The sequence below is a fragment of the Leptidea sinapis genome, chromosome 27 (genome assembly GCF_905404315.1).
Source record: "Leptidea sinapis chromosome 27, ilLepSina1.1, whole genome shotgun sequence".
NCBI lineage: Eukaryota > Metazoa > Arthropoda > Insecta > Lepidoptera > Pieridae > Leptidea > Leptidea sinapis.
In genome coordinates, this window is record NC_066291.1 from 9,794,555 (window position 1) to 9,820,883 (window position 26,329).

General features: G+C 35.6%; 2 protein-coding genes across 3 annotated transcripts; both read right to left on the minus strand.

The window, feature by feature from the left end:
- Positions 1-3,244: 3,244 nt before the first annotated feature.
- Positions 3,245-10,334, minus strand: LOC126972689 (alpha-tocopherol transfer protein-like). Of its 2 annotated transcripts, none has more exons than XM_050819583.1 (7): positions 10,240-10,334; positions 9,499-9,655; positions 7,251-7,410; positions 6,951-7,119; positions 5,240-5,440; positions 3,547-3,652; positions 3,245-3,471 (listed from the first exon to the last, which is right to left on the minus strand). In XM_050819583.1, the coding sequence occupies exons 2-7, from the start codon at positions 9,638-9,640 to the stop codon at positions 3,320-3,322; spliced, it is 930 nt and encodes a 309-aa protein (XP_050675540.1). In that variant the 5' UTR covers positions 9,641-9,655; positions 10,240-10,334; the 3' UTR covers positions 3,245-3,319. The 2 variants fall into 2 exon arrangements, with proteins under 2 accessions (XP_050675540.1, XP_050675541.1); XM_050819584.1 differs by having other exon boundaries at positions 10,151-10,281.
- Positions 10,335-19,087: 8,753 nt separating this feature from the next.
- On the minus strand, positions 19,088-24,986 carry LOC126972691 (alpha-tocopherol transfer protein-like). Its single transcript, XM_050819587.1, has 7 exons — positions 24,737-24,986; positions 24,028-24,184; positions 23,129-23,258; positions 22,549-22,680; positions 21,005-21,115; positions 19,880-19,985; positions 19,088-19,260 (listed from the first exon to the last, which is right to left on the minus strand). Exons 1-7 carry the CDS (start codon positions 24,873-24,875, stop codon positions 19,109-19,111), a joined length of 927 nt encoding a protein of 308 aa, XP_050675544.1. The 5' UTR covers positions 24,876-24,986; the 3' UTR covers positions 19,088-19,108.
- Positions 24,987-26,329: the final 1,343 nt, after the last annotated feature.

The following is a 26,329-nucleotide window of genomic DNA, read 5'->3' on the forward strand; positions in this document are numbered from 1 at the left end:
AAATTTCAGACCGGGTTGATATTACCAATAAATTTAATGTTCTGGCCCCCAATATTAAAGTTTTGGATAAGAATTCACTTGACCTTCTTGGAGCTCCATTATTTCCTGTTTCAATTCCAACGATCTTAAACGATCACATTAAAAAATTTAATAATGTTTCGGACAGATTATTAAAAATTAATTCTCATATGGCCTTAACTATTATTCGGTCTTGTTTATTTGTTCCAAAATTTACGTACCTCTTAAGGTCTAGCCCGTTATGGAAATTTCCAAATTTGCTTGATGTGATTGATATTTCACTTAAAAATATTTTAGAAACCGTTTTGAATTGCGCGTTTACAGATCGTGCATGGTCTCAAGCCTCTTTACCGATACGGTTTGGTGGTTTGGGTACTCGCAAAGTTTCGGGCGTTGCCTTACCAGCATTTCTATCTTCAGTTCATAGTGCGCAGCCTTTGGTTACTAGAATTGTAAATCATGTATCAGGTAACTCAGAGATTGTGTATTTGAACGAAGCTAACAATGCTTGGCTAAATATTGCAAACATTCAAAATTTTCCAGACGATTTAAAGTGTCAAAAAGCATGGGACGCACTTCTTTGTAAGTCAGCCTTTGATGATCTATTGATCTCATCTACTGACATAACAGAGCGTGCTCGTCTTTTGGCCGTGACACAAAATGAGTCGGGCTTTTGGTTACAAGCCTTGCCTTCTGCGCCGATTGGAACGCTACTTGACAATATGACATTGTCAATATGCGTATCACTCCGGCTAGGTATAAAACTGAATGAACCACATCAATGTAGATGTGGCGTTCAGGTAGATGCTCTTGGACGCCACGGGTTATCCTGCCTAAAATCGGCAGGCCGTATCAGTCGTCACGCCAGCATTAATGAAGTCATCCGCAGGGCATTTGCCGCTCTTAATATACCAGCTGTTTTAGAGCCAAATGGTATTACCCGCCGCGATGGCAAGCGTCCTGATGGAATGACGCTGGTGGCTTGGGCACGGGGAAGGGCGCTGGTGTGGGACGCTACTTGCGTCGACACTCTGGCTCCTTCTCATGTCCATGTTACGTCAGTTGGTGCTGGGGCTGCTGCTTCGACTGCCGAAGACAGCAAGCGTCGCAAATATGTTGGTCTCAGTGAGTCATACATCTTTGTGCCGTTTGGTGTCGAGACACTTGGCCCGTGGGGCCCAGAGGCGCGGAGAATGTTCAAAATACTATCTTCGCGCCTCAATAAGGCTACTGGAAACCCAAGCGCTGGCAGCTATTTCGGTCAACGGATCAGCCTTGCTATCCAACGGGGTAATGCTGCCAGTATTCTTGGTACGCTTCCACGTAATGATAGTTTTAATTTTATGTAGTCGTAGTATTGTAAATATAGTTATAAGATTTGTTTTGATTAAATAAACATAAATATAATATACTTACTTAAACATACAAAAATACATTTAAACATTCATGACTCGGAAACAAACATCCATATTCATCATATAAATGCTTGCACCTACCGGGATTCGAACCCGGGACCTGTAGTTTAGTAGGTAGGATCGCTAACCACTCGGCTATACAGGTCGTCAAACAATGAATTCGAGCTTCAGAGTAACTTTTAACATATTGGAGGCATAAGGTGCACTTATTACTAATTTGTTATGTATTAAAACTATTGTAAAATGCTCTTTCTCATGTCCAAGTTATCTCAGTTGGTGCTGGGACTGCTGCTTCGACTGCCGAAGACAGCATTGCGTAAATATGTCGGTCTCATTGAGTCTTACATCTTTGGATGTAACTTCTTTGGAGACTTGGCCTGTGGGGCCCAGAGGCGCGGAGAATGATCAAAATACTATCTTCCCGCCTCAATAACTATGGCTACTGGAAACCCAAGAGCGGGCAGCTAATTCGGTCAACGGATCAGACTAGCTATCCAGCGCGGAAATGCTGCCAGTATTCTCGGTACGCTTCCACGTAATGATAGTTTTAATTTTATGTAGTCATAGTGTTGTAAATATAGTTATAAGATTTATTTTGATTGTAAAATACTCATTGATTTAATAAAAGAGTGGCCGTTTAGTTTGTTGTATGTTCCTCTCACGAGCTCTAATTCTGAACGTATGATGGATTCGTAACTTTAAAGAAATATTAATTGATGACAATGATCAAACGGGCTTTGTAAAGCCTATTTCAATAAAGTTTTATTTGACTTGTCTTACTTTATTCGAAATATAGCAAGTGTACCAACATAGCATTGTTTAAATGTATATAAAATATATTATTATTATTATTTATAAAGAATTCTCAGATGAGACAAGGCTAGAACAATGTTTCGCCGTGTAGTAAATTTGATAATAATCTATTCCAAAATATGCAATATATAGATACAAAAATGTATAAAAACCTATGGGCATGTCGTTCATTACTTGAACGTCCTGCTCGTCTCATCCCTTATTTTCTTAAAAAAAAAACCTACAGTAAAATTGCAGGTTTAAATATACGAGATAAAAAATTAACTTACAAAAATATAAATATAATTCAATCATCTGCACATCACACCGGAAAAATTGCTAATGAGTTTCTTGTATATATAATTATTATTATAATTAAAATATGAATCAAGAACCTCTCTGACATTGACATAGCTACTATTTGCGTTGTTTAATTATAATTTTTATTAAAATGTGTGAGATAATTGAAGGTTGGGGAAGTCGTTATAAGATATTTTATCGATCCAAGACTAATGGGATTCCCACAAAATTTTGCATACATACCTTAGATTATTTATACGTCTAGATAGACTGTGACAGCTGCTGTGAAAACGTCGAAAAAATTGAGGTTGACTGTTAACCTCTATTATGAGCAATGCAAGCAAACTAACACAAAGTGACCTACAAATCACGGAGGTAAGACGTAGCTTGTCAAGCACATTAAAAAACCTGTCCTGTTAATATCGAAGCTTTAGACACTAAATAATTTTGGTTTTGATTGCGAAACTGAGAGGCAGTGGGCAGGGCACATATTTCGACGGACAGATGGCCGTTGGGGCAGTAAAGTTCTCGAATGGCGACCACGTACCGGAAGACGCAGTGCTGGTAGCCGACAAGGGTGCAATCTTTTATTATGTTGATCTAGGATTAGCTATAAGTTAAATTAATTAGATTAGGCATGTATATTGTATTCATATTTAGATATGTTTTTCAAATTTTGTTCGTATTATTTGATTTAATATTTATTAAATGATTCCCTGTAGTGATCGTTTCAAATAAACAAATTCTTTATTTTGCGTTACATAAAATATATACATATACACCATGATTATTTTTTAATCTACGTCTAATTTTCTAAACGATCCTTCTACTCCAAATAGTGACGATGTCGTTTTAGCTTCATTCGGTCTCAAAGATTCATTGGAACGCGATTCTTCTTCAGCAAGGAACCAGTCACGGTAGCTTTCCAACTTTGTTTTCCAATACTCTGGAAGAATTATAACATGAATACAACAAGTATTAATGTTCTTTCATATATTACAAATCAATATTTAAATAGTACCAGTCAACTCTTCTATAGACCCATTATTACCCCCGTATTCTTGTGGTAATAATTCTTGGGGTATTTGATCATAAGCTCCCTTAGAGTTCTCATTGTGCACCTGAAACTAAAAAATGCTGGTTACGCGATTTACGATAAGAACAGTGATTCAGGTATTAAGAAAATGAGCGCAGCAAAACTTCAGCTAAATTTGGAGTATATAACTTCACCATTAACCCATATATGCATAGGATACCACAAGAGTCTTTCTTGAAGCGTTGAAGTTAGAACCAGTAACTCCAGACATTTAATATGGAAAAGTCAAGCTATAAGAAATAACAGGGAATACTCGAGTGGATTATAAACCTGTGTGAAAAAGCAGCATAGCGCCGTTTGTTATGAATTACTATGTTATGTATAAGACTGTGACAAAGTTCTGGCAGAGTCGGTATCTGCCAAGGTCTGAGAATCATTCCGGAAATTTCTTCTTTCATATTCTGGGGATACTACAGGATTCCCTATAACCGAGTACAAATGAAGTAAAAACCATCCTGCTCCAGACTTAGCGTGGACTTCAACGTGCAAGTCAAAGTAGTCTACATTTCAACCTAAACGCCGACCACTACCACCTCAAGAACGCATTATAGATATGATTGAGTATAACTTTGTGTCTCATGCTGCGGTATCTGTGTTCGTTGGCGATAATAATTATCCTCCATATTTGCTATCGTTGTCAATAAGATAACAGACCTCTCTACTCTCTCGCTGAGATATCCGTATGTCTACAGTTCCCATAATAGTACCTAATGCAAATACGGAACATAAGCCATGTCCGAACACCATGAATGAATATTGTATTGAACAACATAAATTCTAGTACTTTTTAACTGATAAATAAAGCAGTTCGTGTAAAATTATTCCCTAACCATTCAAAAATATAAAAAAATGCTAAAAAAAATATTAAAACTACGTTAATGTTCAAACAAAGTTTTCACTTCTGCCGGCACTATCCTATAACGGAGTGCAACCCGTTATTTTTTTATCGATATTTTGTAGGCGTTTGCATTAACATAACAATTTATACCATAACATCAAGCTGTTACTATATGTTAATTAAGTTTTTTGTATACCGTTTCTGTTCGTGTGTGTGTGACATAAAACTTGTGCCAACCGGATGCAACAATCTTAATGCCATTATATGCCTTTTTTTATGAAAACAAGGGACGAGACGAGCAGGACGTTCAGCTGAAGGTAATTGATACGCCCTGCCCATTACAATGCAGTACCGCTCAGGATTTTTGAAAAACCCCAAAAATTCTTAGCGGCACTACAACGCGTTCGTCACCTTGAGACATAAGATGTCAAGTCTCATTTGCCCAGTAATTTCACTAGCTACGGCGCCCTTCGGACCGAAACACAGTAATGCTTACACATTACTGCTTCACGGCAGAAATAGGCGTCGTTGTGGAACCCATAAACTAGCTGGCATCCTGTGCCAACGAGCCTCGCACTGGTGGCGATTTTGAATGAATTCCTGTTTAGTTAAGATTCATATTAAGACCGGAATGGCTATTGCAACCGAGCATTTTAGAAATTTTTCTTATTAGTTTGTGAGGAAAACTTATTTTTTTTCCCTCGGTTTCGCATATCAGAAGCATGCTGTTTCATTAATAATAATGTACATTTTTTTATGTATGTATATACTCTTACTTACTCTTTTCTTCAGTTTTTCACTTATAAAAAATTTCAATATGAAAAAAGCAGTCTCGATTCCTGTAGGTGGGTTCAAGAAATAAAAAGCCTTCATTCGCACTGGCAAGCCTTTTTCGAATGATGTAACAAGCTTTTTAGCAAATGGCGCGGTAAACTGCGTTACTAAAGCAAATCCTGTCTTCTTCAAGTCTGATACCAATTCCTGAAAAAAAAAATCGATTATTAAGTAAGCCTTTGTCAAATACCTTGGTCTCTATTCTTTAGTACTTTAAATATTAGAAAGGCTTGGCCAAAGAATCGAAATTGAATTGAATTGAGAAGTCAGTGAAGATGTTTTTATCACTATACACTTGTGTTACAACCTTCGCCTTATTTGCCGTCAAGAATCGTAAGTACTCGCGTCATCCACTATCAGTTTATCTAAATAGAATAATTCAGAAAATGAAAGAGAGGCAAGAAGGTCTGGACGTGAAGTGGAAAAGAAAATGCTTCTAATATATATAAAAAATATTTTAAAGCATAGCGCACAGATAGCGTTGATATGCATTAGACCACGATGTTTTTTAAAATTAAAGGATGACAGCCAACCTGTGTGATAATTAATATAAGGAACACAGGTAGAGGCATCATTACCTGACACACAACTTGACGCTTCGTAAGAAAGTAATATGATACTTGCACAAATTCTCAGTAACTCCTTGGAATGGTCTTCATTAAAACGATTAAAGAATTACTCTTTATCCATGCTGCTTACATATCCTCTTCTTTTCTTTCAATTGGAATCATACATTTATTATACATACATTTCATTGGAATAGACATTTAAGATCACCAATAGATCGACAATCTAAAAATCATACTAGCCTCTCGCGTTCCGATGAACACAAGCATTGAATCTTTTATTTCGGGATAGAGATTTTCACGCCAGGATTTATATATGTGTCTAAAAATGCGCGTTCATGGTATCATTATATAAATGCAATCCAGCCACTCTTTTTTGGAACTTCTGTAGATATCAGAGTTCACTGAATAGTTGTATCTGATGTTGATGACTTACTGATGTTGGACTTACAATACTCAATATGAGTGCATGTAGGCGTTGCTTCTTCAAAGTTCACAAAGCCAAAGTATGAATCGGTTCTGTGTAAATATCTAGAATGCTATAAGAGAGAAAGATACTACAAAGCACTGAAGAGCAATATTTTTCTAGGGCTCAACAATCCGAGTCTCTCCATACTACACACACATTTTGCCCTGTGCTTCCCTGGGGCGTAAAAAGAATATGGGAGTCCCAGGCCGAAGGGTATCGTAAAAGGCGACTGAGGGCTTTTTAGAAGTGGGAGAGTCACGTTGCCGTCTTATGACGTCAGCACATTCGGGCCAGACCTGTCCGGATTAATTACCACACACATTAGTGCCGCTATATTTCGCATAGGTTATTGTCGAGGACCGGAGGACATCCCCGCCCCTCCACCCGAATATGACAGTGGAACTTAAAAAGATTTTACCCCAGGAGGGTACCGGCTCTACCAGAGTCGGAGAATCCCTCCCCGGGCAATCGCGCTCGGGCTGCCCGTTGTATTCTGGGGAGGGCGCAGTACCGCACATGTCCGAGGACAAACGAGGCAGTAACACCACGGCACCTTGCTCCACGCTCATGTTTCATGTTTCATACATAACAGTTATTCAGTAAACAGTATGCAATATCTTACCTCTCCACATATTATTATGTTATCATCTTCTTCTATCAGCACTTCAATTACCATGAAACAAACTTTTACCATATCTTCTATGCTACATTCAGGAGCCAGTTCACAATCGAATCTCGTTAAAATTGGTCGACAGCCATCATTTTCACATCTCTTTAATGGCAATATTATCCTGAAATAGTGAATAGGCCGCAACAATTCAAATTAATTAAAGAAACAATTATATTTAAGTTTCAGCTAACTTATTTAGAATGTTCTCCAAAACTACATTTACATTGTTAAACATTTCTGTTTTCTACATACCCTTTGGTTAATATTTTTTGTATTTTTGGGTCCAGAGGATCTCTTTTTTGAAATATTTCCGGCGCCAATGTTCGTAGTGTGTAGCTCATATCAAGTTTTTCTTTCGTACGTTCAAGGCTGTGTTTACATCCACGTAAAAATGACGCGATCTTTTGATCAGCTGAAAGTTATCACAGTGAAATGCTATTAATTTAAGGAGTATAGAACTTCATCAATAATATAAATTAATTTATAGAGTATAGAATTTCATTAATAATAGAAAAAGTATGGGAAAATTATTTTATTGATTAAAACCAAAAAGTTCTGATGCCTTCAGGTATTATCAACGGGTGTTATTCAGTTCAATATACCGTTATTATTATAACAATTTATAATATGTGATGGTAACATAATATCTATCAGGTTGCTTGTGAAATAATAGGCGGAGAAAAAGCCCTTCCGCATATTTGCCCATAGTTTTATGTAAAATCTTGTAATAAAATCGCTTTGGCCGTATACAAATAGTATCAAGAAGAAATTCAATACATTATAAAATTTAGTAGAAAAAATGAGATTATGCAGTGCAAACAAAGAAAAAAATTGTGATATTTATGCACGTAATGTAGTGTTAGTAACATTAGCACACAAAAGTTCCACTTCGGAAGCAACGTAGACAGTCTTGGTCACCATGGCTTATCTTGCCGCCGTAATACGGGCCGCCATGCCGCCTTAAACGACGTCATACGTCGGGCCTTTGCTACCGTCTACGTGCACTGCAATGGTATTTCATGTGACTATGGCAAGAGGCCTGATGGCATGACGTTGTTTCCCTGGAGTCGTGGATAGCCGTTGGTGTGGGATGTGACTTGTGTGGACACAATAGAGCTCTCTTATATTGAAAATACATCTAAGGCGGCAGGAGCAGCGACGAAAACTGTCTAAACCTAAAGCGGAAGAAACATGCATCACTCGGTGATGGATATATAATATTTGTTCCCTTTGGGGTGGAGACGATGGGTTCGATTGCGACCTGCGGACTGCAATCTTCATGATGTTTACTATTTGTGATTAATTCAAATAGCATAATAGTTTATTTTAATTTAATTTTATGAATGCTATTTATTAAGTCACGTCGAACAAAATGTGAAAATTTTTGGAACTGGAACGGAAGATATTGTAAACTTATGTGGTTTTATCGATAAACCTCCATCTTGTAAAAGTGTGAATGTAGTTTTGTGAGTTTGGCCTGAACCTAATCATTTCTTGGCGATGCAGGTGAAGGTTGACTCGGAGCCAAAAGTTAATTATGCCCTCAATCAATTAATTGAGCAGATCACGGTAGTAAGCCTTGGAATTCATTTGACGAGGAATCAGAAAAACTACGCGCAGAGCTGAATTGTTAAAGTAGTTCCGTTTGGTGACTTAAACTGGATATAAAGCTTAGACCTGAAAAGATTTGAGAATTAGAAGACAAGAGAATTGGTAGAATAGCTCTTTCTGTGTGAAAATTTTCTGACAAAGTCAAGAAAACCCAAAGCATTAAAAAAAACGATAATTACTATTTACAGTCCTCGCACACATATAATACCTCAAAATCCGACTACTGAAAATATTTAGTTTATGCCATTGTCCTGTATAAGAAGTTATATTTAATTTATTGAGATGTCATAGAGTCTATTGTGATAATAGAGTAGATAGTCCAAGTGGATAATCAAGAGTTTCTAACATCTAGCGATACCTTTTTTTTTTATTAATAAAAACCAAAATTTTACATGGAGGTTTCAAAGCAATAGCACTGAGGTTTGTACAATTGCTAAATTTAATCTACAACAACAGAGTTAAATTAACAAAAGAAAAAATAATTCGCAATCGTTAGAAACTTAGCTATACTTATAATTTTTCAAATAAAAGTAAAAGTACTTGATACAAATAATAGTTATTAAGCACGATAAGTTGATCGGTGGTCAGTCAAGTATTAAAAAGTATTTTTTTTAATTCTGTTTTAAATTTGTCTCAGTCAACGAGTCGGTCAAGTCACGTGGCAGTTTATTAATCAGTCTAGGTACTATGTAAGCTGTTGTTCTTTCACCGAAAGCATTGGATGCCCATGACATGTGCAGGCGGTTTAGACTAACAGCGCGCGTATACATCTGATTTGTCCAACTATGCGAAATAGTTGAAAAGGGTTAACAATAGAACATACTGGTCCGCCTAATGGCTTCGTGGTGGTATAATTCCTATACTTATAGCTAGTTCAGGTGATACTTACATGGATTGGCTGATTTTAGATGTGGCTGCTTTTGAAGCCAGGATCTTATGTATTCAATATCCAAATGGATTCTAGCAGGATCCTCAAACAATTCCGTGATAGCCTTTTTTTGCAAATGCTCTGATAAGGGCCTTATTTTCATTTTTGTACTTTTTACCTTAAAAGTAAACAAAGGAAACTGATTTATTTTTTATGAAAATAAGGGACCAGACGAGCCTTGCCACTTACAAGGCAGTGCGACTCAGGATTCTTGAAGAACCAAAAAATTCTGAGCGGCACTACAATTGCGCTCGTCACCTTGAGACATAAGATATTGAGTCTCATTTTCGCATTTATTTCACTAGCTACGACGCCCTTCAGACCGAACCACAGTAATATTTACACATTATTACTTCACAGCAGAAATAGTTGCCGTAACCGTGGTACCCATAATCTAGCCGGCATCTTGTTCAAATGAGCCCCCACTGGTAAAAATTCTTCATGAATAGATGTGTGAAAACATCTTGTCTCAAACACGTGTAGATTTGAAGGAAGAGTTAAGAATAAGCTGGCTTAATCAGTAGAGCCAATAAAATTGTGACAACACAAAATAAATCTAATCATGTAACTAGTTATTGTAACACTTGACTTTTATAAAATTTAAATAGCTTACCTAAGTCACTAAGTGCTTCATAGACACAGACGTATAAACTAGACACATTCACTTTTGTTAGTAGTTATTAGATAACAAAATATACGTACATATAACAGACGTGATAATTAATAATAATTATTTTAGTTGCCATTGGCTTGTTATCACGACGAGGTGTTATAAATGTGGCAAGCGGATTGTTTTTCTACAAGAAATTTAAATATACTACTTCTGCGCCGATTGGAACGCTACTTGACAATATGACATTGTCAATTTGCGTATCACTCCGGCTAGGTATAAAACTGAATGAACCACATCAATGTAGATGTGGCGTTCAGGTAGATGCTCTTGGACGCCACGGGTTAGCTTGCCTACAATCGGCAGGCCGTATCAGTCGTCACGCCAGCATTAGTGAAGTCATCCGCAGGGCATTTGCCGCTCTTAATATACCAGCTGTTTTAAAGCCAAATGGTATTACCCGCTGCGATGGCAAGCGTCTTGATGGAATGACGCTAGTGGCTTGGGCACGGGGAAGGGCGCTGGTGTGGGACGCTACTTGCGTCGACACTCTGGCTCTTTCTCATGTCCAAGTTACGTCAGTTGGTGCTGGGGCTGCTGCTTCGACTGCCGAAGACAGCAAGCGTCGCAAATATGTTGATCTCAGTGAGTCATACATCTTTGTGCCGTTTGGTGTCGAGACACTTGGCCCGTGGGGCCCAGAGAAAATACTATCTTCGCGCCTCAATAAGGCTACTGGAAACCCAAGCGCTGGCAGCTATTTCGGTCAACAGATCAGCCTTGCTATCCAACGCGGTAATGCTGCCAGTATTCTTGGTACGCTTCCACGTAATGATAGTTTTAATTGTATGTAGTCGTAGTATTGTAAATATAGTTATAAGATTTGTTTTGTCTACTATGGATATCTAATATATATAAATTACGTGACACGTTATTTGTCCGCGATGTACTCCTAGACTAATAAACGGATTTTAATGAGGATTACTTCATGGAGTGCAGTTTAGTCCAACTTGAGAGATAGGATACTTTTTATTTCGATTTGTGGGGTATAATTATTTTTATTACCAATATTTGTTTTGTATGGACATATTTTCTATGATAGAATTTAGTGACGCATGGTTTGACAGTTCTGCTGTGAAACAATTTCATTATAACAACAGGGAGCATTGTTTACGAAATAATTCTTGATGTTTTGAAATGTTATTGGCAAATTCCTATACAACAGTATTTTTTTATTATCTACAGAACAACGTATGTCAGTTTAGCTAGTATAATATAAATATTAACCGGATATAGATGTATAACATATTTTTTTATAGAAGACGAAAACAAGCGACTGTTCCGTCATTTGATGTCAAGTTTTGTATTAATATGTATTAAAAAAAAACTAAAATAACTTGTGTAATAAGATGTCATTGTTTGTATGAATCTTCTGTTATATTTACATTACAAATATTTTAAGTTATGTTCGGAAAATAAGTTTGAGCCTTAGACAAGATGACAATGAAGATCAAAAAATTAAAAAAATATATTAAATTATATTTAAAAACTGTAATTAAATTAAGTTCAAAATAATCTCTTAAAAAGAATCTCTTTGGATTAAGTTCATATAGTTTTACGGCCTTACAAATAAAACTGGCCTAAAATTATATCTAAGAATTAACCAAGAATATGCAAAATGTTTACAAATAGACATTTTGCTGATTTGTTTATTCAGACGTTTAACGTTACCCGACTTAATTTTTAAGGCTGCTTGACATTCGGAAAACTTCAGAATTATCATTGTATTAACAGTGTTGTCAGCGATATAGTCAACACTGTGCATTTTCTTTGTTTATTCTAAGGTATATCTTTATGTCAAGTTTATTTGTTTATAAAGTTTGTAGAAATTGACGACTGATATAGCCCAGTAGTCACTGAGCTTAAGGTCCCGGATGCGAATCCCGGTAGGTGCAAACATTTTTATTCTGAATATGAATGTGTGTTTCCGAGTTATGGATGTTTATATGTATTCATGTATGTCTAAACATGTATATTGTATTAAAGATATCGTTGTCTTGTACCCATAGTACATAATATGCCTACTTTGGGGCAAGATAATTTGTGTAAAAGTATATCAATATTATTATTATTATTATAACTTTTAAAACATTTCTATTTCTGGGTCAAATGCTAGTTCATTTCTGCTCTCTGATTTGTAAATTTTGATTTAAGTGGTGTTAATTATAAAATAATTAAATTTAAGGTGCGGTATTAAAAGTATAAAATAACTCACTTTATTTGAAAAAAAAAAAAACACTTTGCACCGACATTAATCCGTTTTTATAACTAATGCATGATATCGTGGTGATCAATAGTCTACTAAAATATTAATGGTTAACTAACTTTACGAACTGTGTTTTAATATTTTAGTTTCTTTTCTTTTATATAAAGTTACTCATCAAATTAAGAAAAATTATCGGTTCTAGCAACGTTACCTCTCAAGTTAACACAGGAGTCCACTCGACTTCGATCAAGATCACTCCAAAAACCAAACCTAAAACCTACAACTTAGATTTAAATTTCAATTAATTGCAATTCCATAAATACAGTCCTTAAATATAACATTTGTAGTAAATACTATAATTATTTTACAAGGCAGTATTATGGATACCCAGTTCGGGTGTCGCAATTTGGTCTGAACAGCAGACCGTAGTTGTACAAATCCCAAAAATATCCCACTAACTAAAGTATTAAAACACTTAATAGGGGCGTACCAATCGTATATTCACCATCTGGTGGGTCTTCCGCGTAGGTCCTTACGGGCCTCGGGGTAACTGTTCGGGGCGATGGCCCCTTTCAGTAGTATAAACGCCGCCTGCAACTACAGACGGGGCACTGGGTGGGACCGGTTGGTCCGTGGTGTCATGTCCGGTGGTATCTTGCTACAGTGCGATCAAGCCCGCGTAGTGTCGCGAGCGATCTGCGGACTGCAGCCGGTTTGTAGGTCCGTGGTTAGCTTGCGCCCGCCGCTCAGCGAGGTCGAGCCCGCCGGTAGTGTACCGGTGAGCGCCCATCAGCCAGCGGCGAGGAAGCAGTCGTGTCCTAGGAGACTAGGTCACGTGGTAGTCCTCTTCTGTCCGGCGGTCGTCGATGGTATGGCGCGATGCCACGCAAATGCTGGGATCGCGCTCCATCGGCGCGCGCGAACATAGAGGTGCTCAGGCGACGAACGAAGTCGTCCAGGCTCTCCATGCGCAGGTCTCTGGAGATGACCTGATTTCGTACGAAGCGTGGTGCTCCGGAGATGGTGCGGAGCGTCAGCGACTGCTGCACTCGCAGCGACTTGCGACCCGTCTCGCTTGTCAGCGCAAACCAGGCGGGGGCAGCGTAGAATATTCACCAGTTACATAATAAGTAAGGTCACAGTTCTATAATAAACTTAGATAATGCGTCCTTGATGGCTTAGGGCGACATCTATGAACAATATCAAACTGTAATCGGTTACAAACCCTAACAGTAGTAGACCCATATTTTTATTTATTTTCGTTTGGCTCGTTTAGGAAATCATTTATGGCATAGTAGCACTTTTCTTATAAAAAAATTTTGTTTGGCAGATTATTATATATTTTTATAGACATTACATAAGGACTCGATGTATGTAGTACTAAATTTGATTGTTGGAGGATTAATTTATTTATTTTCTTTCGGGAAATCAACGGGGCTTATTTTATTTCCATAACCTATAGCTTTGTCGCCGTAACTCTCACGCGATGCTCTGCAATTTAAGAAATAAATAATTATATTTAATGTAATGGAGAATAAATAATTAAATATTTTCATTTATTATATTATTTTTTAACAAACTTACCTTGATGCCTTGGCACCTCGAACTTCAGCAGAATTAAACCGAACGTCATTTTTTAAAAAATCGGTGATCATAAATATATCAACATCAGGAATATTATCAGACTTTGCCTTAATAAATCCTTGAGTTTGGCAGATTATTATATATTTTTATAGACATTACATAAGGACTCGATGTATGTAGTACTAAATTTGATTGTTGGAGGATTAATTTATTTATTTTCTTTCGGGAAATCAACGGGGCTTATTTTATTTCTTTGTGTAATTGTGTAAATTTCTTTTAACAAATTTGCATATTTCGAAGATATATATGGAGGGTAGGGTTAGAATATTAAATTTTTTGAAATGGGGTATATCTGGGGAGTCTGTTATTTTTATGTTGGCCAGTATTCGTATGCACTTTTTGTAATATAAAGAGATCCTGGGCATTTGTGCTGTATCCCCATAGAATAACTCCGTTCCTCAAAAATGCTTAGCCATAAGCATAATACGCGGCTAGTGCAGATTTTAAGTTGGCAGTTCTTTTTAGTTCTCTGAGTCCATATATAAATTTAGATAATTTTGTTTTTGTTTTTTCGATATGGCTTTCCAATTTAAATTGCTGTCGATTTCAATGTCTAAAAATGTTAATTTGTCGGCAGTAGATCAACACTGCAAGCGTTTTTAATCCTAGATTAAAATTATTTTCAAACAACTGCCATATAAGCGTTATCTGCGTCTCTCTGTTTTGATTTTTCTTTTGTTGGTGCTACAGTACTTAAATATATGATTTGATTGATTTTATAGGGACACGCTTTCACAATGACATCAGCCTCCGCTGATTCGCATAATAGTCCTTTGCCTTTTGTATATTTAAAGAAAACCTTACCGTCTATATATACATTCATATACTTATGTATAGGTACTTCCATTTTGCCAATTGCCCAGGCATTATCAATTGTTAGCGATTTAAGACGCCTCGCAGCTTCTTTAAAACAAAGCAAAGACGCATTGCAAAATTTAAATTACTTTGAAAATCTTGTACTTAATTGCTAATGCATCAAAATCTTTCTGTCATTAAATTACGTAATTTAAATTACATTAAGTACTTAATATAATTCATAAGTGTATAATTTAATACCTTTATATGTGATATTATGACACAGATGTAGGAGGTATGTATGGTATGTTTTATTTCCCTATCCCGCATAATGTGCTTTCTCGCTTAAGTTGGTTGCGTCCCTGTGAAATCGTCTTAAGTGGCTTTTACTGTACTTATAAACGAGGAGGGCGTAAGAAATTTCTTTTTTCAGCAACTATACAAGGTACAGACTCCCACAATATATAGTTGAAAAGGTCTTCATGAGAAAAGCATAAAATTACCAGTTGGTCGGGATCAAAACCTATTCGGTTTCAAACATTTAGGCATGCATGTGTATGCTTGCATGAACGTGCAGGAGACACGCAACGAATGACCGGGTTGTCACTAGTTAGAATACGTTATTTCTATTTGGCACCATCTTTACAAAAAGTATTGAAAATTATAATATTTTCAGACCCAATTTTTATCTAAGTGTAAACTGCTCTACCTTCAAGCCAGGCGCAAACTTAATAAAAAAAATTTATTGTACCTAGTAAAGTATAATATGTTATTTATAAAACTGTCAATATGCAAGGACAGAGTAATCATTTGCAATACATACTAATGCAGGATCATAATAATGGGATCACCTATGCACCAATTAGTTTAAATAAGTACTTAAGGCGCTATAGTCCTAAAAAGTAACTTTTTTGAAAATCTACTTAAAATACTTCTACAAATACTACGGTTCCAATTTTTTGACATGTTTATCTTTATTTCTTTATCTAAATTATCTCAGTTTTGAAAACACGATTACGAAAAAAAATCTCGATAGATTTATTTTTTGAAAAATAGTCTTTTTTATTTGAATTGTTTATATTATCATAAAACTATAATAGCTATAAACACAAAGTGACCCAGTGGTCACGGGCAGTTTGACAGTTCAAGTAAGGTACTGTGTTCGTGTCTCTCGGGCTCACATTACGTAATTTGTTACTTCCGATATCTTCCATTTCTCTGAGAGTCACCAGTTTATCCAGTGGGAGGCTCCATGTGGGGCGATGTTTAAGCTTTTAGAACAAAATGTTCAAAATATTATTACGTTATTCAAAGGAATTGTAAAAAAAACGTTTGTGTAGTAAACGTTACTGTCAAGTCATTTATGTTATAAATGACTTTCTTAATGATACCACAGATTGGGAATGGAGCGACCGCCTTCAGGCTATTAAATAATAAGATTAATTGTACAATATTACTTTGCAAACATATTTTTTCGATGAAAAAAAAATGCCGCTGAGTTTGTTGCGCCCATTCTTCTCAGGTCTGAGGCATTCGTTTTGGAATAGGTAGTAGTTTTTGACTTTCAATAAGTGATGCCACATCCTATATTGAATAACAATATTTGAATTTGTTTCATGAAAAATCCAAAAATTATGAGCGGCACTACAATTGCGCTCATCACCTTGAGACATAAGATGTTAAGTCTTGCCCTATAATTTCACTAGCTCGGCGCGCTTCAGACCGAAACACAATAATGTTTAGACATTACTGCTTCACGGCAGAAATAGACGCCGTTGTGGTACCCATAATCTAGCCGGCATCCTGTGCAAAGGAGCCTCTCACTGGTAAATGGTATAGTTAGTTTGTAATATCATTATAAATACAGAAATAATTATGTGTTTTCTTGTAAGTGGCATTAAAATTAGTATATTTATTTAAGTATTTTACAGAGCAAGATGCGTATAGCGTATCTGACTACGTTTTTAGTAGACCACTTTGTGTTACCTCAATTTCAACAAATTGTAATCTGCATTCCCAATAAAAATGATACACTTTTAAATAGTCATATAATATGTGTCATAGTACAGGCTATGCCTAGTTTCGGTCAAGATAATTTGTATAGAGGTGTGTCTGTATTATATGTTTGTATATTTGTATGTTTGGAACCGACATCTTTGGGCGCGATTTTGACCCACTTTAAACGGCTAGATTTCGTTCAAACTTTGTAGATTTATCGAGGACCGATGGCATTACACTAATTTGACTAAAAAATGAAAAATAAATATTAGTAAAAAAAAACTAACAAGCACGCTTTATATAAAATTCAACTAAAAAATAGAAAATTAAATTTAAATTGAAAATAGTCTAAAAAAATATATTTTATTGTAAAAAAAGCATGGGGTGTAGAAGAATTATTATTTTAATTATATCTTAAAAGATTTATTTTATTTTTATTATGTACTAGCTGATACCGCAGGTATCAGCTAGTACATACTAAAAAGTACGTAAAAAGTACGTAGTAGTACGTACTTCGTCTGTAGTACTTTTAAAAATCTTTATTTCTTGAAACTTTATTAACTTTATATTAAATGAAGGTATCGCCATATTTTATCAATTAAGATAAAAATAATGTGATAGATAGTTAACAATTGTAAATAATCTACCAACTATAGTTAGCTAAAATTAAGTTTCTGTTTTACCTCCTGAGAAAGTTAAAGATATAAAAATTCAAATTAGTTATTCATTTTAAACTATTCTTTTTATTTGATTTCTGCACGACGGGGGTCACATCAAAGGAAAAATAAAATTGGTGCTTTTATTTAATTACGAGCATTTTCATATTTATTCATTCATTTTAAACCATCTCTGGACTTCCACAAATAATTCAAGACCAAAATTAGCCAAATCGGTCCAGCCGTTCTCGAGTTTTAGCGAGACTAACGAACAGCAATTCATTTTTATATATATAGATAGTTTAGATGACTATATTGATATATATCCGTAGATAGACAGTGTTCATATGATTATAAGTGAGTTAATGTTTCGTTGTGTTTATAGATAACGTGCTAATCGTCTTAATTTTCGATTTAATCTGACATTGACTAAGTTGGTATTAAGATAATCGAATTATAGCTTTATTTTACTTCTGTTTTTCAAAGATTTGTAGAACTAACTAACTGAGCATATCTAATATATAAAATTCTCATGTCTCGGTGTTTGTTGTTAAAGTCCTTCGAAACAGCTTGACCGATTCTCATGAAATTTTGAGTGCATATTTGGTAGGTCTGAGAACCGGACAACATCTATTTTCCCCCTAAATGTTAAATGGTCCTAGTCAATTTTTTTTTAATATTTTGAATTTTTCAGCATTAAAAAATACATACAACTTCTAATTTTCACCCATCTACGATCAACAGTTACTTTTATGTACGACTCTTTTCTCCTTGATTGTCGTTTTTTATTTATTTATGCTTAATCTTATAAGCCACAACAGTTTACAATACCGACATCAATAAGCGAATAAATTTAAGCAGTCCGACATAGCTTATTTCCTGGAAACTAGATGTAACCGGATTTCGTAACGTATCCCTGATTTTTTACTTACGACCTTTAGTTGTCTTTGTTTCACGGGTGATTGTTTCGCCCGCGTTAAAAAGGCATTAAAGGCATTTATTTTCTCAAAAATTGATTCCTTTAGAATTCTTTTTGATGTCATTTCTAATAACTACTAGATATTACTAGATACTACTTCCGCTTCGGAAACAAATGGCGCTCTGAGAGAGGAGAAGCGGCGCAAGAAACTCTCCCAACATTTTTTTTTGCGCTCTTTTCAATAAATATATACAATATTGTACAGTCATTTCTATCGCTATAAAATAATCACAATCTAGTCCCAGGCTGTCGGATCATTTAGATATTCAGCAGTGGAGTAATAGGCTTTACGACAGAGCCATTTTTTTATAAAACATTTAAATTTATTTATAGATAATGCCTGAACAGTGGCTGGGACTTTATTATAGAAGTGTATACATTTACCCTTAAAGCTATTATGTATCTTATGAAGCCTACTAGAATTAGTTACAAGCAATCCCTTATTTCTAGTGTTATAATAATGAAAATCACTATTAAGAGCAAAAAGGTGACGATTTTTGTGAAAGTATATAAAATTTTCATAAATGTTGTTAGCACGACGGTACGTTGTTGTAGAATTAATGTTAATCTTAGAATGGCCTCATACAAATTAAACACAGAAACAGTAAGCATTTTAGTTTTATTTAGTCAAATTCAAGCTGGCGGAATGATCCATCTACTCCAAACATTTCTTCAGCAGACTTTGGCTTTCCTGGTCTCTTGCTTTCATCAGTGCCATGTTGCTGATCTTCTATTAGCCATTCTTTATATTCTTCGATTTTCTTCTTCCAGTATTCTGTTCACAAACAAATAATTAATTTCGTTTTTTTTTATGGAATAGGAGGACAAACGAGCGTACGGGTCACCTGGTGTTAAGTGATCACCGCCGCCCACATTCTCTTGCAACACCATAGGAATCACTAGAGCGTTACCGGCCTTTAAGGAAGGTGAAATTATGAATATCTAATGAATTTTAGACATCGGATATCCCATAACATTATGTATTATAGATATTATATTTTGTGATATGTGAGAACTGTTAAATGGTGTTTTCACAATAAATACTTCAAGTATTGTAATACTACAGGTTTTCCAAATATAATAAAATAATAATTTTATTAGGCTATCACCTGATCAGGGTAATCTTCTTTGATGTGTGAAAGTAACGTCTACCGGAGCTATTGCTTACCGTTATTTGCCATATTCATTGGCTTTGCCAAATTACCGCCTTATATTTGCATTATCACGGTAGTATGGCTGTTGCATTAGTGATCACTTATCATCAGATAATAATATTCCAGAAGAGATTTAGTTGCAGTAGTTCTAGATATTACTTCTAATTCTACACATTTATCTCATATATAAATTATAATTTTATTAGATTTTAAAATATTACTTTTGAAATTGCATCTTACCAACGATCTCTGGAATACTTCCACCGTTACCGCCATATTCTACAGGTAATATTTCCTTAGGGATTGTCTTATACATTTCTTCAAAGTTTTTATTGTGAACGTGAAGCTGCGGAATAAATACGTAAAATATTACACTGACATATAAATGTGTTAGATTAATACTTTATTAGCTAATGGCATATTTGTTCACAACACAACTTCTGACTTCAGCATCTCTCAGCATGGCTAACGTATTTATGAGATTTGCGATCTTGAGCTATGGGAGCAGCTGCCATAGAATCAAAAATATTATATGTCAATTTAACAAAAAATATCTCGTTCTAAAATTAAAATGCGCAACATTCAGCAATAAACTAATATTTTCAGTCTTTTGAGACTACTATGGGTACAGAGGTGTACCCTACCATCTTTTCAAATTGTGATATATTCAAAAGTATTGCAAATAAAATAAATAGGTCGCATGTGAGCAGGACTCGCGAGAATGCATTCAGCAGCGCAGGTGTTCCTGGGGAATTAACCCCGTTGAAGAAAAAATACTGGTAAGTTGTAAAGAATATATCTTACAATATCTGTTTTATCTTATAAAATATAACATGTTATTGTGTTTTAATATACATTTAAATATTATTACAAATTCATTTCAGACAAATTGAAGCAAGCAAAGAATAACACAATAATGACTTCTAGAACACATGATGAGATAGCAACACTCTTTGAAGATTCAGTTATGAGGAATTAAACATTGGTGATTCAGATTATGACCTAATTTCGTTTATGAGGATTTTTGCCGTAAAGACGACGGCGTAAGCTCACAAAATAATCCATCTGCTGCTGACACAGACGATGAGGCTTTTGATGATGCTAAAGATGACTTTGGGTTTGAGGTGTCAGAGCATGTTTTAATTGGCAAAGAAAAAGTACTACTTGACGGCAACTTTAGTGCTGAATAGCGCTGGGCTGAACACTTTGGATTTGACTTGGAAAAATAAATCAATTTCTGAAAGTTTTGGAAATGTCCTACAATTGCAATGTGCGAGTCTCTATCAGCAAGCCTGTTGCACTTAATTATGATTTAATAATTGGAAAATTAAGTCCCTAAGCCCCAGTGATACAGTAATTACTTACTCTGCTTTTAGTTTTCTCGTTCAAGAACACTTTAATGGCATTAAAAAACTTTTCAAATCCGCTGCCAACATTCACATGATGCCCGCTCTTGAACCGCATTGGTGCCGCTTCCTAAAATAACGGAATTGAAACGTATTAAATACAATATATCAATTAAAAATTGAAATAATAAATTAGTTAACATCTGAACTAAAACAAAACATAATAATCTATATTATATCTAATCAAAAGACGAGTCGGAAGACCCAAGAGACGGTGGGTCGACGACATAAAAGAGATAGCGGGAAAGGAATGGATGAAAACAGGACAGGATAGAGAACAATGGAAAAATATGGAGGAGGCTTTTATCCGAAAGGGATCCGAATTAATCCTATAAGTAGCATTAATTTTACTTACTTAGTTTACTTTTGAATTAACTGTTTTAATTTAAGTTTATAATATTTATTTAAGTATACAAAAACAAAATGTAACAAGTGATTCGGAATAAATGAAGATTTATTATTATTATTTAACCTTTCTATTTATAGAGTTGTTAATATTATCTTTATACCTAAAAGCGGATTCCCATCACCATCCGTCGCACTTGTCGACATTGAGTCAGAATTGAGACACGTGCGGCAAGTGTTGGAGAGCAATGGTTACAACTGGCGACAGTGTAATCGACTGGCAAATCCGACCATCAAACAGCGGCCTCAACATGTGGAGCCATACATGAGAGGGGCAACGGATCAAATTGGACGCCTATTACGCCGTAGATATAGCATTAGGACAATTTTCCGCCCCCTGACGCAGATTGGTAGTCTTCTACGATCTCCTCAGGATCGAGACCCTCTGGAGAGCCCTGGCGTCGAAATTCCATGCAAGTGCGGCAAAAGCTACATTGGTGAAACGGGACGCAAAATAAAAACCAGGCTCACCGAGCACATACGCTGTGTACGCAAGTTAGATAGCCAATACCTCGGCAGTGGCAGAGCACGCTCTAAACTCCGACACGTCACATTATATTAGGTTCGATATGGTGAAAGTATTGGCTCGCAATAAAAACTTTGCGTCTCGCAAGCTGCTAGAAGCCATAGAAATTGACCGTCGACCTAATTTTAATAAAGACAAGGCATGGGCTCTGCCACCAACTTGGAAACCTGTGTTACAAAACACGTCTCGCAATAAGACCTATAGTGCCGATGATCACGTAGTGGACATTGTGAGTACATTCTGTGCACCCGTGGACACCAATAGTGATACAGTGTCAGTGATACCGTGCTCGTCATCACCGGCACACCCCGCGCCCCCCGCCCTGTCCAGCCGCGCACTCCGAGCTCAAGTCCGCAGTAAGAGGTGGGACGTTATCGCGAACCCACCACACTCACCCTAATGAAGGACTTCCGAATGGTCCGAAACTAGTCGGTACCGACACCGACAAAAACCTGAGTAAAGCCGTATTAATAGATAATTTTAATAATTACTAATGAAAGTTTTAATAATATAATTATCTTTATATTTTAAATATATTCTCTTTAAGCCGTCTAGTGCTCTGGTTCTATTACCTGTGAAAAAACTGCCATTTTCTTCATCACACTTGGCGTCATTTGTAAAAAGAGCCCCATGTTCATTCCCTCCAAATCCGAAATAGTTTGTATTCCTGATACAACGGTATTATCATCTTCTATCAGCATTATCTGGAAGATTAATGTTTCTTGTTAAAATTATGTTACATGTCATGAATTAAGTTCTATACTTAAAACCGAAAATAATGAGATTATCAAATTTTCGTTTAGTTCAAATGTGATGTTTTTTTTTATTTAATTAAGGTATTATAGAACCAATAAAATATTTGAAAATTGTAATTTTGAAGCAGCACCCAACAAGTCCCATTCATTCAATTCCAGTATAAATTTACATTGGGAAACTAAATTATTCAGTCACTAACCTCAAGTAGCACATTTTATTTTTGGCGCATCACTTTATTCAGTTTTTTTGTAATGTTCATATATATATTTATTAAAAGCACGAAATGAAACCAGTAATCTAATCAATAATACTCAAGTAGAATTCTTTGTCATGACAAAAGACGATTAAAGTTACAGTTTCACAAAAATAAAAATCTGTCTAATATGTTTGTTTTACCGTTTGTATAGCATTTGATACAGCAAAGAAATCCAGGAGGTTGAATTTGTCTGTATTTATAGCCCCTGGTCGAGCTATACAAACCCTCTGGCCATCGACTGCAGCTAATTTTGGTAGCATAACAAAACAACTGAAAAATATTTATGTAGTGAGAATATTGAAATTTCATTGACAAAACAATTATATGAGTCGAAATATAATACCGCTTTGCAAATGTCTTCGAATTAAGAGTAAAAAAATCAGATAAGGCAATACAAGCTGGCTAGGTAGACAAACCAACAAATATTTGTTAGCGAGGTTTGTATGAACGACTAGAAGACTTTCATCATCTGTTATTAAAACAAGTAAAGTGAGTCAGCTTCTAGTTCACTTGAATCTCACTGAAAATATCTTGGCGTTGGAAGTCCACTCCTTACAACCAACAATACCATAAGCACAGATATATTTACTGCGACAAAAGTATACAATGTTTAGGCCTGGTTTTAGTAACATTAGAGTGGAGTAGTATACGAGTGGGAGGCTCCTTTGTACAGGATACCGGCTAGATTATGGGTACCACAACGGCGACTATTTCTGTCGTGAAGCAATAATATGTAAGCATTATTGTGTTTCGGTCTGAAGGGCGCCTTAGCTAGTGAAATTACTGGGCAAATGAGACTTAACATCTTATGTCTCAAGGTGACGAGCGTTATTATTATAGTGTGTAATTTTTGGGTTTGTCAGGAATCCTGAGCGGCACTGGATTGTAATGGGTAAGGCGTATCAATTACCATCAGCTGAACGTCCTGAAAAAAGGTGATTCATATGCTCTGTTCTTTCATCGTAGCAGTTTAGTATTTATCTAAGACAACAAAGAAACTTACATAAAGGAGTTAAGTTACATTGCAAATGATATTTACCCCGATTCCAAAATCTCCTTAAACTTATCATCTGTAATTTTAAGTTGGAAAAATTCTGGAGCCAATGTTCGCATAGAATAGTAGAGGTCCAATTTTTCTTTAGTTCTTTCAAGGCTATGTTTGCATGCGCGTAGAAATACTATAAGCCATTGGTCATCTGCAATTAGTTTCCTATACTCTTAATAATTTTTAATCGAGCGTTAATTCATTGTAAATTTCTTATTGAGGTTGTTAATTTTATTGATTACACATAAAATACGTATTAGTAGTTAACTAATCTATTACTCAGAAGTTTAAAGATTTTATTCATTATTGTATTTTGTTTAAATGTATTATAAAGTGTTTTTACCTCAAATTTACATACTCAAGTATGTGAAAATTATTTATCTAAAGAAAATCATTAGAACATTTATGTCCGTCTTGTTAGTTGGTATGCACTTGTACCAAAATATTAAAGGTGGTATTTTTAATTAGAATATGATTCTCAAGACTTTTAAACCTAATTAATAATGTTTATAATTTTACTGGGTTTAAAATTCTCTATACGAGTATAACAGTTATATAACTGTAACGTAATTCCTAGAATAGATATTTATTACAATTTGGATAATAATAATAACTATTAGTCTTTATATACAATTAACTCTAGTGAGTATCCTTATATCGTATCGAATTACTATTGAAATTAACAGAGTTATGTTTGTCTTACCTGTTCTTGCCTTTAAATGAGGTTGTTTGGAGATCCATTCCTTAAGATGCTGAAGATCACTTTCGATTCTTTTTGGATCTTCATTTAGCTCCAATCGAGCTTTTTCAGCTAACTCAGGAATTAACGGGCGAATTGGCATATTATTATATAATTCTTCGAAGAGATCACACAATTATACGTCTGCTAATGTACAAATTAGTGGTAATCCTGCTTGTATCGTCGATATGCACTCCTAATCGATGTTTTCTGCTATCTAAGATAAACAAAATTGTAAGAACTGTCTACTTCAATATAGATACATTTTCGAATATTTTATTTGTAAGTGATAACCTTTTTGCCCCTGTTTATCTCTTTTATGGTCATTAATTATAGTGTCATCGTGGGGATAGTCCTTCTCTTCCATCGCTATGGTTATTGTTCCATCTAATGCCTGTTTTATAAATAAATAAATAAATCTTTATTTATCCAATAAAACTTATTCTATTTTACAGATACTTTGTTATTACATATATTCTATTTTACAGATACTTTGTTATTACATATATGTCAATCTTATTGAGAAGTAATAAAGTAGTAAGGGTCTGTGTCATGCTCGTGAAAGGAAGCTATTAAATTAATTTATGTAGACCAGTAGCTTCATGACTGGGTACAGCATACATGTAACTGTCGGCAGATATTGTTCAAACCTGAAGCCCATGAACGCTGGCGTTCCCTAAGGATGTGTGACATCTCATAAACTGTTTCTTCTACATATCTATGATATGGAGAAACTTGTTTATTCTATCGAGTCCTCTCTGAATGAATGGTCGCTAAATGCAGTAAAATTTACCGTGTTCAATGTAAGCCCCAGAAGACTCAAGTTTGAGTGTTAACCGCTAAAAACCGCATTCGTCCATCCTTCACCTAGCATCGTAATATTGAGTCAAGCGATTGCTAATTCCGCGGTCAAATTTAATGCAAAGGTTTGGATTTTAAATACCCCCAGTATTTAAAATTCATCAATAGAACGAAACATATACATACATACACAGAATTACTTCAAGCCAGCTGACACTCTAGTGCTGTATAAGATGGAGGTGACTTGGCGTATAATTGTTCTCAATTCTAGTTTGGTGCACCCTTTTATCAGAGCGAACTATTTAGCCGCATGCCCCACAGAGCTGCTCGAATAGTCGGAGATTCAGTATTTTGGGAACGGAACTTTGAGCTGCGTCCAGACTTCGCTTCGTTGTGTATCTTGGTGTTCTCAGGACTATAAAAAAAAGGTGTATCTGTGCATACTTACGGTCGATAAATCGAGCGACATTCAGTTTTGGTCACTAGGAAGGCCAAACTGGCCTCTAAAAAGCTTGGTGTACTAAAGTCTTGTGTCTAAAGTAAAGCGAGACAGTACTTCAGCCTGCAACTATATAAGGCGCAAATTCGGCCTCGGATGGAGTACTGTTCTCCCCTCTGGCTTAAATCTTTGGCGTTGCGTAGAGATGTGGATTTACTGGCTGCTGTTACAACTTATGCACCTTCAAAAAACGGTTGCCTCGCCACTCCCAATACCGTGAGCTTCTTACCCGTTTGCCCCTCTTATACAAAAAACGA

Bases quoted from the DNA above. Each gene is read 5' to 3' on its own strand.
- LOC126972689 (XM_050819583.1), bottom strand. From the start codon at position 9,640: ATGAAAATAAGGCCCTTATCAGAGCATTTGCAAAAAAAGGCTATCACG. The intron at 5,441-6,950 runs GTAAGATATTGC...TTTTTTTTTCAG, and splicing joins ACATAATAATATGTGGAGAG to GAATTGGTATCAGACTTGAA. The intron at 3,472-3,546 runs GTACTATTTAAA...TAATTCTTCCAG, and splicing joins GTCTATAGAAGAGTTGACTG to AGTATTGGAAAACAAAGTTG.
- LOC126972691 (XM_050819587.1), bottom strand. From the start codon at position 24,875: ATGCCAATTCGCCCGTTAATTCCTGAGTTAGCTGAAAAAGCTCGATTG. The intron at 24,185-24,736 runs GTAAGACAAACA...AACTAATTGCAG, and splicing joins TCATTTAAAGGCAAGAACAG to ATGACCAATGGCTTATAGTA. The intron at 23,259-24,027 runs GTAAATATCATT...AATATTTTTCAG, and splicing joins AAGGAGATTTTGGAATCGGG to TTGTTTTGTTATGCTACCAA.